Here is a 12,655-nt window from a genome sequence, read left to right as displayed (position 1 = left end):
ACCTCTGGATCTCTTTGTTCTATAACTCTCCCCAATGCCCTAGCATGAACCTGCCCTGGTTCAATCTACCAAAATGCATTACCTCATATTTATCCAAATTAAACTCTATCTGCCATTCGTCAGCCCACTGGCCGAACTGATCAAGATTCGTGTTGCTAAGTTTTGCACCATCCAGATATTTTTAGAATGCATTATGTAGCAATTTTAACTGAGTTAAATAATTTAAAAATAACCCATCTGGACAATTCAGCTAGATGCTGCATTGGCATGGTGTGACACCCGATATTTAGCTTTGTGGAGAGAGTAGAGAATTGAAATAGTTCTCCTGAGAGCAAAGAAGTTTATCCTCTTTGCCATTTGTGCATGGGTCTATTGCTATGCTCTGAGAGATCCTTGATTCCCACTTGGCCTGAATGCCCATGACCCAAAACAGTACAAAAGGAGGCCATTCGGCCCATTGAGTCTGCACCCGACCACATCCCACCCAGGCTCTATCCCCATAATCCCATGCATTTACCCTAACTAGCCTCCCTTGACACTGAGGGGCAATTTAGCATGGCCAATGCACCTAACCTGCACACCTTTGGACTGTGGGAGGAAATTGGAGCACCCAGAGGCAATCCAAGCAGATGAGGGGAGAATGCGCAAACTCCATACAGACGGTGACCAAAGTCAGGATTTGAACGCAGGACACTGGCGTAGTGAATCAGCAGCGCCAACCACTGTGTCACTGTGCTGCCTTCAGCACAGTCTGAAATACAGCAGTCCCATCTAGAGGCTGCAGGTTTTGAGACACTATCTGTAATAGTTCCCATATTGATCTCCTAGGAAACCACTGCATACTTCTCTCCAGTCAGAAAAACACCCATTCACCCACAGTCTTTGTTTCCTATATCTTAGCCAATTACTGAACCAAGTTACTGTTGTCCATTTAATACCACGTACTTCTACTGCCCAAATAAGTCTGTAACATACGTTATCGGACATCCTCTGAAAGTCCATGTATATTAAAAAATCCATTATATCATGTTCATCAACCCTCTCTGTTACTTATATGTCAGACTGAACTCAGTTCAATCTGACACAAGTTGGCTTTCATAAATATGCATCGGTTCTTCCTCATCAACCTATGTTTCTGCAAGTGAGAATCAATCAATGTAATCCTTGACCATGCTTTCTCATGGATTCTTCCATCTCTGGTGTTAGCCCGAATGGCCTATAGTTATCAGGTCTATTTCCTATTTTTTGAAGAGGGATTTAAGATATACAATGCTCCAATCCTCTGGCAAGGAGGATTGAAAATTATGGTCTCGGCTTCTGTTGCCTGAGCTCTCAACAACCAAAGATTCATTCTATTTGGACCACAAGAAATATTAACCTTAAATGCTGTTGACCTACATAACACCTCTGATCTATTTCACCTCATGCAATAGCGCTTCCTCTATTCCCTCCAACATTAGCGTAATCCTCTTTTTTTAGGAAACAGCTGCACTTTTTGAGAACAGTTGCAAAGTATTCATTCAGTACACCAGGCATGTCCCCCATCTCAAGATGATTTCTCCTGTTTTAGCCCCACTGCCATTCCTTTAACTATCATTTCACTTTTTTTAAAAAGGATATATCGTATAAAAGATTGTTGGGTTCCTTTTGTGCTCCCTATCAATATTTTTTCATTTTCTCTTTGTCCTTTTCCTATTTGCCCCTGAAATTGCCTGGGTTTCAGTTAGTTAATGTACCTGACAGAGCCTCCTTTTACTGTTTTATTTAAACCTCCATTTTCTTTGTCATCCAGGGGACTCAAATATTTTCTTCTAATGGGAACATGTTTGGTTTTTTTACCCAAACTACCTCCGACTTGGAGGCCTGCACTGCTCCTTTGTTGTTCTGAAGTCAATCTTTGTTTCTGGAACGGATTAACAAATCACTGAAGTGGAGTCTCTTCTGATTGAGCATTTCCTGTTTTAAATTTTCCTCAGAGAAAAGTTAGATTTAAAAGGATGTACACATCCATTGATGTATACAGTTAAAGCAACTAGAAGCAGATTAGCATGCATTTCTCTAATAGAATAGAGTCAAGGGAATTATTGTGGGTTGTGTAAGCATTTTAACTACTGAGATTAGATCTATTACGCAAAAACTAGCTTCAAATGATAACCCACAGAGTTATAAGGCTTTGCGTTTGAGGCTTTGAAAAGAAAAAAAGCTCATCTGTCTGTCCTTATGAACAAAGAACACAGAACAAAGAAACTTGCAGCACAGGAACAGGCCCTTCGGCCCTCCAAGCCTGCACCTACTGAACTCAAACCCTTTACCCTTCTGGGGACCATATCCCTCTGCTCCATCCTATTCATATATTTATGAATGCAGGAGATTTTGTGGCATCGTTCAAAGAGAAGGCAGTTCATTCTCGTGTCTGGCCAAAGTCAGTTTATTGATCAACAACCAAAAGATTCATTTTATTATTGTTTGTGGGATTTTACTGTGCAGTCAGAAATGGCCACCCTGTTTTACTGTATCATGGTAATTTCTAAGAAAATCAATGCAAGTTATTTGGGATATTTGAGTCATGTGCCAGAAGTCTAACGCCTCACCTGCCATGGATTCGGAGCAGGCAAGGGGCACACAATGGAAATGTCCGTTGACCTTGGATGGGAATTTCCGGTCTCGCTCTCGAGTTCAAGTGTGGAAGGTAAATGCCAACAGGGACTGTTTAGTTAAAGTCAATTTATTAGTGTCACAACTAGGCTTACATTAACAGTGTAATGAAGTTACTGTGAAAATTCCCTAGTCGCCACACTCCAGTGTCTGTCCGGGTACGCCAAGGGAGAATTTAGCGTGGCCAACGTACCTAATCATCACGTCTTTCGGACTGTGGAGGAAACCGGAGCACCCGGAGGAAACACACGCAGACGTGGCGAAGAACTGCAGCAGGCGACGGTGCAGAGGGACCTCGGAGTCCTTGTGCATGAGTCGCAAAAACCCAGCTTGCAGGTGCAGCAGGTGGTCAGGAAGGCGAATGGGATGCTGGCCTTCATAGCGAGGGGGATTGAATATAAAAGTAGGGAGGTCTTGCTGCGGCTGTATAGGGCATTGGTGAGGCCGCAGCTGGAGTACTGTGTGCAGTTTTGGTCGCCGTACTTACGCAAGGATATTCTGGCCTTGGATGGAGTGCAGAGGAGGTTTACTAGGCTGATGCCGGAGTTGAGGGGGTTGAGCTATGAGGAGAGGCTGGATAGACTAGGCTTGCACTTGTTAGAGTTTAGAAGAATGAGAGGAGATCTCATTGAGACATATAAGATGATGAATGGGATGGAGAGGATAGAGGTGGAGAGACTCTTCCCGCTCAGAAAGGACAGTAGGACTAGGGGGCACAGCCTCAAGATAAAGGGGGGGCGGTTTAGAACGGAGCTGAGGAGGAACTTCTTCACTCAAAGGGTAGTGAATCTCTGGAATTCTCTGCCCGTTGAAGTGGTGGAGGCTGCCTCGCTAAATATTTTTAAGACGCGGGTTGATGGGTTTTTGATAAGCGAGGGGATTAAGGGTTATGGGGAGAGGGCGGGAATGTGGAACTGAGCCACGACAGATCAGCCATGATCTTACTGAATGGCGGGGCAGGCTCGAAGGGCTAGATGGCCTACTCCTGCTCCTATTTCTTATGTTCTTATGTGCAGACTCCACAGAGACAGTGACCCAAGCCGGGAATCGAATCCAGGTTCCTGGCGCTGTGAGGCAGCAGTGCTAACCACTGTGCCAACATGCTGCCTTTTGGGCCAAATGCCCTGTTTCTGTGATGTGACTTCTACTTAAGTCTTTTTATGTTGGGGAATAAACATAAAGTCCAAAATTTTCAACTCATTTCCATTTACACATTTCCAGTACCTAAGGTAAATGTTATTTACTGAACAAACAAACAGCATGAGGAGCTGGCATGGACTTGATGAACCTAATGGTCCCTTTCTTTGCTGTAAACAACTATGATTCAGTTATTTGACTGACCATTTACAATACATAAATAGGCTGCCATTAGTTTTATATGCATTCCTAACTAATCATGACATTCTGCCTAAACTTAGGATCTAGTTTTATTTACCAAAAACCTTGCACAGCTGGGAATTATTTCCAGGAAACCAGCACGGATAGAATAATTGGCACAAAATTTCATATCACTGAAACAAGCATTCCAATCTTCAGTTCAAATGGCATTGACAGTGGTTTCCCAACAGAAGCCACTTACTGTAACTCTCCCTCACACCCAATACAGTTTAACGTCTCTTTTTCTGAACTGACTAAATCGTTCTATTTTTTAACGTTTTGTGGACTTTGCTTCCAGCCATGGCTGGAATTTGAAATTCTGTGCCACAAACTAACAACATCTTCACGCATATAATTGTTTATCAAAAATAATTGAAAGGTTTTGTTTACCTTGCGTTTGTGCCCCAGCATTGTTGGCTCACAAGCCAGTGGAAAACCCTAGTGCTATCCTATTACAACCCTTCACAGAAGGCAACTGCTTTTCAACCATCAACACACTGTAAAAGCTATTCATAGTGTGTGTAATGAAATAACTGTGCTTATGGACCAGCTGCGAGGATGTGTAATGATCAGTTGCTTGTACAGTTTTGTTTCCAACATAATAACCAATGCAACTGGAGTTCCAGGGGTTGACAATTATACTCACAGGCCTACGGAGAAAGAAGAGTGATAATGCTCCAATCAGTGGCATGTCACCAATCAAAGGTTCCAGAATGACTCGCATTACACCACGCAGCTGCAAATATAACAAAAGGTCTACATTATTTCAGAGAAAGAAGCCTGTATTTTCATAAGGTAGAGAATAGCTGAAATGGGCTCACAACACACCACAAATACCCAGAATACTCCACTGGGATTTTATATGTTATCACAGGGCTACATATGCCAAGCAAACTTTCTCAAAATCAAAGGAATCCGCTTTCAAACCATCAGTTGGCTGGTGAAAAGCACAATTTTATTTTTCTTCAGAGGATGATGCTGTTTAGGTATGATACACACAAAGGGTGGGATTTTCCAGCCACGTCCACCCAAGAGCCAGAAAATCCCACCCGAGGTCAACGGACCTTTGCATGGTCCATGTCCCACCCGCAGAGATTCCCATCACAGGTGGGACAGGAAGCTTCTACCCAAGAAATCACAGAGAGTAAAGTTCTAAATTATACTAATGAGGAAGGTTTCACAAGTGACAAAGAAACAAAGTTTTTCAGGTAAAATACAATGGGGAAAGCATCTTCTTCACCAGCTTTGATATTTTTTCCATTTTACAAATTTTCTCCAAAAGAGTAGGGGGTTTTAGTCCAGACTAGCAGCATAGTCAGTGCAAGCTTGGAGAGCCGAAGGGACTATTCCTGTGCTAAAATTTTCTTTGTTCTTTGTTCAAATCCATGCAAAATTCTATTATGTGCCATAAGGAATCCAGAGTTTAATAGAACACAGGAACATATGAACAAACTGCCAATCTTGCCAATTAAGACTATTCCTTCAACATAAAATTATCTACCCCGCCTACATTACTCATACCTCCCAAGGCTAACATCCACTCTGATCCCCAAAGACAAATCAAGAATGACTTTCACTGTGATCTGCCATTAAACCCTTGCTGACTCCCACACAGTACATGACACCAGCCCAGAATGGTTAGTCACCTTTCTACAAACACATCCGTATTTCAAAAGAAGCCAGTAAACTATCTGAATAGTTCTGCAGAATAAAAAAGGTACCTACCTGTATGCTCTTCACACCTGCTCTGCAAAAATACCTCTTGATCTCAAGTTCTATGTCACAGTTTCCAACATAGCTGGGAAGAGGATAAGAAGTATCGTGTAAGAAACATGTCAAAGGATTTTAAATCAATCATCAATCTAAATTTTCGTTAAAAACCTTAGAATGTTAACTCAGCAAATACGTCACCAGAAACAGAGGCTTGCTGCTCCAAAATTAAATTATCGAAGCCAACTCATAAACAAAAGGACAGATTTCACAATTCCCTGCAAAAGCTCTGCATTCCATGGATGTGAATGTTCCCCCAGATCTTTAGTTTCTACAGCACAATGCAAACCAACAATACGACTACCCACTTCTGGGCAAAAAATAAAGCTGTGGAGCATGCGCAACAAACCGGGCGCTCCGGTTTCCTCCCACACCCCAAAGATGTGCTCTTAGGCTGATTGGTATACCAGATTGACACTATTCTCCCCTGAATCTGGCTAAGTTAGGGGTTCCACTCACATACACACAGGGCAGGGTAGGTGTAGGAGGATGCGGCGGCGCGGGCTCGTTGGGCCGAAGGGCCTGTTTCCCGTGCTGGGTTGTTCTTGGTTCTCTGTTCTTTGCATCTTCAGCCAGAAGTGCCGAGTGAATGATCCATTCAGTCCTCTTCCAAAAGTCTCCAGCATCATAGATGTCAGTTTTCATCCAATTTGATTCACTCCTTATGATATGAAGTAACAGCTGAAGGTAATGGATACTGCAAAGAATATAGGCCCTGATAATATTCTGGCAGCAGGCCTGAAGCGTTGTGCTCCAGAACTTGCCGTGCTGCTAACCAAGATGCCAACACTGACATCTACCCGGCAAAGTGGGAAATTGCCCAGGTGTGACCTACACACAAGAACTAGGACAAATCCAACCTGACCAATTACTGTCCCGTCGGTCTACTTCGATGGAAAAGGTCATCAACTTTGCAGTCATGCAACACACACTCAGCAATAACCTTCTGAGATGCTCAGTTTAGGTTCTGCCAGGGTTGTTCAGCTTCTGACTTCATTACAGCCTTGGTTCAAACATGGACAAAAAAGTTGATTGCCAGAAGTGAGGCGGAAGTGACTGCCTTGGGCATCAAGGCAGCATTTGACCGAGTACAGCATCAAGGAGCCCTAGCAGAACTGGAATCGATAGAATCAAGAGGAAAACTCTCAGCTGGTTGGAGTCATACGTAGCACAAGGAAAGATGTTTGTGGTGGTTGGGGGTCAATTGTCTCAGCTAAACGTCAATACAGGAGTTCCTCAGGATAATGTCTGAGGCCCAACTATCTTCAGTTGCTTTATGCTTTATGCGGGAACGTGGAACTGAGCCACGACAGATCAGCCATGATCTTATTGAATGGCGGGGCAGGCTCGAAGGGCTATATGGCCTACTCCTGCTCCTATTTCTTATGTTCTTATTATGTTCTTATGAATTACCTCCCTTCCAGAGTAAGGTCAGATGGGGGGAATGCTTGTAGATGTACAATGGTGCTGAACACTGCACAATGCACAAGTGAATCAATCAACCATATTCACAGCCATCCACAATGCATGGCACTTTGGGATGATTGACACAACATCAGCTGCAACACACTGAAGTTATAACAGAAATGTAAAGAACAATTCACAGTAGACTTGGTGTTGATAGCAGATGCAGGGTGGTGACATCTGAACACAGTGCTACTGTCTGTCCACCCTTGGCTTCTGTACAGTTAAATTCGCGGTTGCACAAAGTGTCCAAATCGCTCATCTCATGCATGCAAGCTTAAGATTTCACCTAATGATTGCTCTGAAAGTAGTGAACTGTATATATTATATAAAGCCAATAATTCTTTGTTGTAATGAAGAGATTTACTTAGCCCATCTTATGGCACAACAAATAACTTCTAAAGGCAGTAAACAAAAATGATCTACAATAACTATATTGCAGGTTTGACAACTGCCTTATTTTACTGATTTACACTAATGTGACCCTTAATACACAAACATAATGAAACACATTCTCACACCTCAACTGAAGTATAACATTAGCGTTGACAGTTTCACAGCATGATGAAATATAGTTGTTCTGGAATTAATTAAAAAGCAGAGGCTTTATTTCATGAATATTACTGTAAGGCAATAAATCTGACTGTGATTTGTGTGGCAACATGATAATAGGTGATTCCATTCGAGTCAAACAGGTATTTCCCTGAATTACTTGAACTGTGCTTAAGGGAGCCAAAATCAAATCCAAATTGGAAACTATTTTTGTACAAACATTGCTACCTCTAACTGCTTTCAGAATTAGTTTGCTTCTCATCATAAAAGGAAAGGAACATTGTTTGATTTAGCCCTGAGAGATAAGTTGGGACAAAGGTTTGATGTGAGAATTAAATAAGGCTATCGGTTCCATGTAAAATTACAAAAAGATAATGAGAGTCAAGAGTTTAATTAGTAAAACAGAAAGTTCAATGCAGAAAAACTGGAACAGAGCCAAAATATTCTTCCCACCAGTAAAAAAAAGGTTGCAAGGACATTTTACCTTGCAGGCAAATGGGATCTGGCTGGCCAGGCCTGTTTTATGGACTGCAGTTGGCCTTTATATAGTTCTATTTGAACTTAGTCTCTGCAGACCAGATTTGATTTATGATTTAATCTAGATTTATTATTTGGGATACAATGAAAGTATTGTTTCTTGCGTGCACTCCAGACAAAACTTACCATTCATAGAGTACATAGGGGAGGAAAAAAGCAGAGGGTGTAGAATATACTGTTACAGTCATAGCTAGCATGTGGAGAAAGATCAACTCAATATATGGCAGGTCCATTCAAAAGTCTGACGGCAGCAGGGAAGAAGCTGTTCTTGAGTAGACTGGTACGTGATCTCAGACTTTGTATCTTTCTCCTGATGAAAGATGGTGGATGACAGTACGTCCGGGGTGCATAGGATCCATGGTTATGCTGGCTGCTTTTCCAAGGCAGCAGAAAGTGTAGACTGAGTCAATGGATGGGAGGCTGGTTTGAATGGGTTATGTTCACTACTGTTTGAAGTTTCTTGCATTTGTCTGTCTCCCAGTGCCAGGCGGAGAAGGAGGGTCCGCGAGGGTCCTGTGGGATGGCTGGGCTCAGGCTGAGGGGCTGTTCTTGGCACTGTCCCCTGGGATGGTGGTGCCGTGGCTGGATTGCTCCTTCTAACCCAAGCAGACCTGAAGAACACTCCTGGCACAGTGAATCAACTCTTGCTCAACATCTTCATTCCTGCCTGTCATCTTTCAAGTGGCCTGGTCACGTTAATCCCCATTCCCCTTGGTCACTTGCAGGCTTTTAAATCATAGCAGCACTCCATTCTGCAGCAGGAATTTCCCTTTCCCTCTCTGAAAAGCTGCAGGTGTGAGAAGACTCCTTTGAAGTCCTCTGACAGTGAGGAGATGTCACTTGCACTGCAAGGCCAGGGGACGTGTCCCCAAAGAAATAGCCAAGAAAATGAATACATACTTTGGTTCTGTCTTCAAACAAAAAAAAGGACACAAATCAGATGCCAGAAATATTGGAGAAAGCAAGATTAAGTGAGAGAGAAGAACTGAGGGAGATCAATATTTGTAGAGAAATGGTGCTGGGAAAATAGATGGCTTTGAAGGCAGATAAATCCCCAGAGCCTGATAATCTACATCCCAGAAGTAGTTAAGTGGCTCTTGAAATAGTGGATGCCTCAGTGGTCATCTTCTAGGATTCTAGAGACTCTGGAACAGTCCCTGCAGATTGGAGGGTAGCCAATGTCACTCCAATATACAAAAAGGGAGGTAGAGAGAAAACAGGGAATTATAGACTAGTAAACTTACCATCAGTAGTGGAGAAAATCCTCAAATCCACTATTAAGGGCTTTATAACTTTATCAAGGACTTTATAGCAGAGCATTTAGAAAGCAGTGGCAGGATCAGACAGACTCAGCATGGATTTATGAAGGGGATATTGCTTGACAAATCTGTTGGAATTCTTTGAAGACGTAATTCACAGCATTGACAATGGAGAGCTAGTTGATGTGGTATATTTGGACTTTCAGGAAGCAATTGACAAAGTCCCGCATAAGTGATTGTCATGCAAGATTAAAATGCATGGGATTGGGGAAGTGTATTGAGATGGACAGAAAACTGGTTGGCAGAGAGGAAGTAAGGAGTAGGAATTAATGGGTCCTTTTCAAATTGACAGGCAGTAACTAGTGAGTGCCACAGGAATCGGTGCTGGGACATCAACAATTCACAATATATATTAACGAACTGGAAAAGGGAACAAAATGTAACATCTCAAAGTTTGCAGATGATACCAAACTGGGTGTGAGGATGAACTGCAATGAGGATGCAGAGATCCTTCAGAATGATTTGGACAAGTGAGTGGACAAATCAATGGCAGATGCAGCATAATTTGGATAAATGTGAGGTTATTCACTTTGGAAGCAGAAACAAGGTGGCAAATTACTACCTGAATGGCTGTAAATTGGGAGAGGGGTGTGCTCAGCAGGACCTGGGTGTTCTTGTGCATGTAGGTGCAACAGGCGGTAAAGAAGGCAATTGGCATGTTGGCCTTCATTGTGAGAGATTTTGATACAGAAGCAGAGATGTGTTGTTGCAACTATACAGGGCCTTGGTGAGGCCGCACCTAGAGTACTGTGTGCAGTTTTAGTTTCCTTTTCTGAAGTTCTTGCTCTCGAGGGAGTGCAGCAAAGGTTTACCAGGCTGATTCCGGGGATAGTGGGACTGATATAAAAGAGGAGAGATTGACTAGGTTAGGATTGTATTTCCTGGAGTTCAGACAAATGAGGGGGTATCTTGTAGAGACTTATAAAATTCTAACCAAGACTAGACAGGGTAGATGCAGGGAGGATATTCCTGATAGTGGACAGTCCAGAACCAAGGGTCACAATCTGAGGATTCAGGATAGACCATTTAGGACGGAGGTGAGGAATCATTTCTTCACCCAAAGAGTGATGAACCTCTGGAACTCATTACCACAGGAAGTAGTTGATGCTAAAACATTGAATGTATTCAACAGGAGGCTGGATATAGCACTAAGATCAAAGGTTATGGGGAAAAAGCAGGGTTAGGCTATTAAATCGGATGATCAGCTATGATTGTAATGAATGGCGGAGCAGGCTCACAGAGCCAAATGGCCTCCTTCTGCTCTTATCTTTCTGCGTTTCTTTGTTTCTCCATAGCTGTTCACTCAGCACCATTCCATTCACATAGCCTTTTCTTCAAGTCTCTGAGCAATCTTAGAAAGCTGAAATCCTTTGAAACTCTTTCTATTCCATTGGAAAATTTTGATCTCATTGAATTTTACAGTGCAATCCTTTGAAATAGGCTTTCATTGACAGTTTAACATTTGTCTACTCAGCCTCCAGTCAGTTGTGTTTATTTATCTTTCCCTTCAGGATTGACTGTATCTGAAATATCCCACTCCTCCCCCCCTGCACCCTCTTCCCCCCCACCACTTTCATAATGGCAATGTTTATAAACATTCTAAGCCTGATTGATGGCTATGATTTCTTCAGGGTTCAATGGTTTCACTACGTCTTTTGTAGTCCACTTAATTATTTCCTTTGAAAGAAACCACAGCTGGCAATTAAAGCCTATTTCAAGGAACTTGGAATTGAATGAGATCAAAGGTTTTCAATTGAACAAGTGAGTTTCAAAGGCTTTTAACTTTCTAGGAAGGCTTAGAGAATTCAAATAAAAGCTGTGTGAATGGAATGGTGCTCAATGAACAGCTCTGAAGAAGGGAACATTCCCAACCCCCTCGCCCCAACCCCTGTGAAAGTGGCACCTCCTCTCCTTTCTGTCAGAGGGCCCCAAAGGGGGCTGCTCACATCTGCATTTCTGAGAGAGAAGGGAAATCCCTGGTGCAGAATGGAGTATTGCTGTGATTTGAAAGCTGGTGAGGTGACCAGAGGGCCTAGGGATTAAAGTGACCAGGCCACTTCAAAGATAACAGGCAGGAATTAAGATGTTCAGTATGACAGGTCACCTGCTATTTAAGTTGTCGGGAGCTAGATGCCCTTTCATACAGACAGTTTGTTGGTGCTCACCAGGTCAGCAGGAGGGGTACCATTTCCATTTTCAGGGGGCAGAGACACCTATCCGTTAATGTGAAGATTAGGGTACCCTTTAAAAATGTTGCTTCAATCACTGAAAAACCAGGCTGTCCTATAAGTTTTATAAATTTGCATCCATCAGGTGGGTAAATCCAGCACCAGCGCGAACCCTCCTGTTTTCCTGCTAGCAGGAGCACAGTTTGAAAATGGGAGAATTCCATTATAATTCTAAAATTGTGAATTTAACACATGCATTGAAAAAAACTCTTTGAAGAATAACTTATTACAAAGTGATGTCGATCAAACAAAGCTTGCACCCCTTCTACAGTCGTGTCAACATTGCTTTCTGAAAGCTAAGTGCATTAGATATTCTCGGAATTCAGCCAAGCATTAATAATGAAGTCATCAAGAAAAAGATACGCCTGTCCAACTGTTCTAACTGCGTCTGTTGATAGTCACCAATTGGCCTCCTTAACAGAGACAGGTTTACGGAGTTGGGAACTTTTTCCGAATTGGACTTTCTGTTTCCTTCACAACAATCTGACCCTCAATGTGCGCAGCCAGCTGATTTCAGCCAGTGTAATGAAGAGGCATTATAACCGGCTTCAGCTGACATGAGGGCAGCATGGTGGCACAGTGGCTAGCACTGCTGCCTCACAGCATGAGGGACCCGGGTTCAATTCTGGCCCAGGTCACAGTCTGTATGGAGTTTGTACGTTCTCCCTGTGTTGGTTTGGGTTTCCTCCTGATGCTCCGGTTTCCTCCCACAGTCCAAAGATGTTTGGGTTAGGCTGATTGGCTACGGTAAAT

At 42.8% G+C, this 12,655-nt stretch overlaps 1 protein-coding gene across 3 annotated transcripts in view; it reads right to left on the bottom strand.

Moving 5' to 3' along the window:
- LOC145358587 (extended synaptotagmin-2-like) overlaps positions 1–12,655 on the bottom strand; it is a 210,131-nt gene that overhangs the window by 129,623 nt on the left and 67,853 nt on the right. For all 3 annotated transcript variants that reach the window (XM_080212771.1, XM_080212779.1, XM_080212788.1), the window contains exons 5-6: positions 5,758–5,830; positions 4,679–4,768 (exon numbers count right to left, since the gene is read on the bottom strand). In XM_080212771.1, the coding sequence (XP_080068897.1) occupies positions 4,679–4,768; positions 5,758–5,830 (163 nt within the window). The remainder of the gene's footprint in view (positions 1–4,678; positions 4,769–5,757; positions 5,831–12,655) is intronic.

Source organism: Carcharhinus amblyrhynchos, chromosome 2 (assembly GCF_965287045.1).
Source record: "Carcharhinus amblyrhynchos chromosome 2, sCarAmb.v2.hapA, whole genome shotgun sequence".
NCBI classification, from domain to species: Eukaryota; Metazoa; Chordata; class Chondrichthyes; order Carcharhiniformes; family Carcharhinidae; genus Carcharhinus; species Carcharhinus amblyrhynchos.
This window is presented reverse-complemented; position numbering and strand designations above follow the sequence as displayed.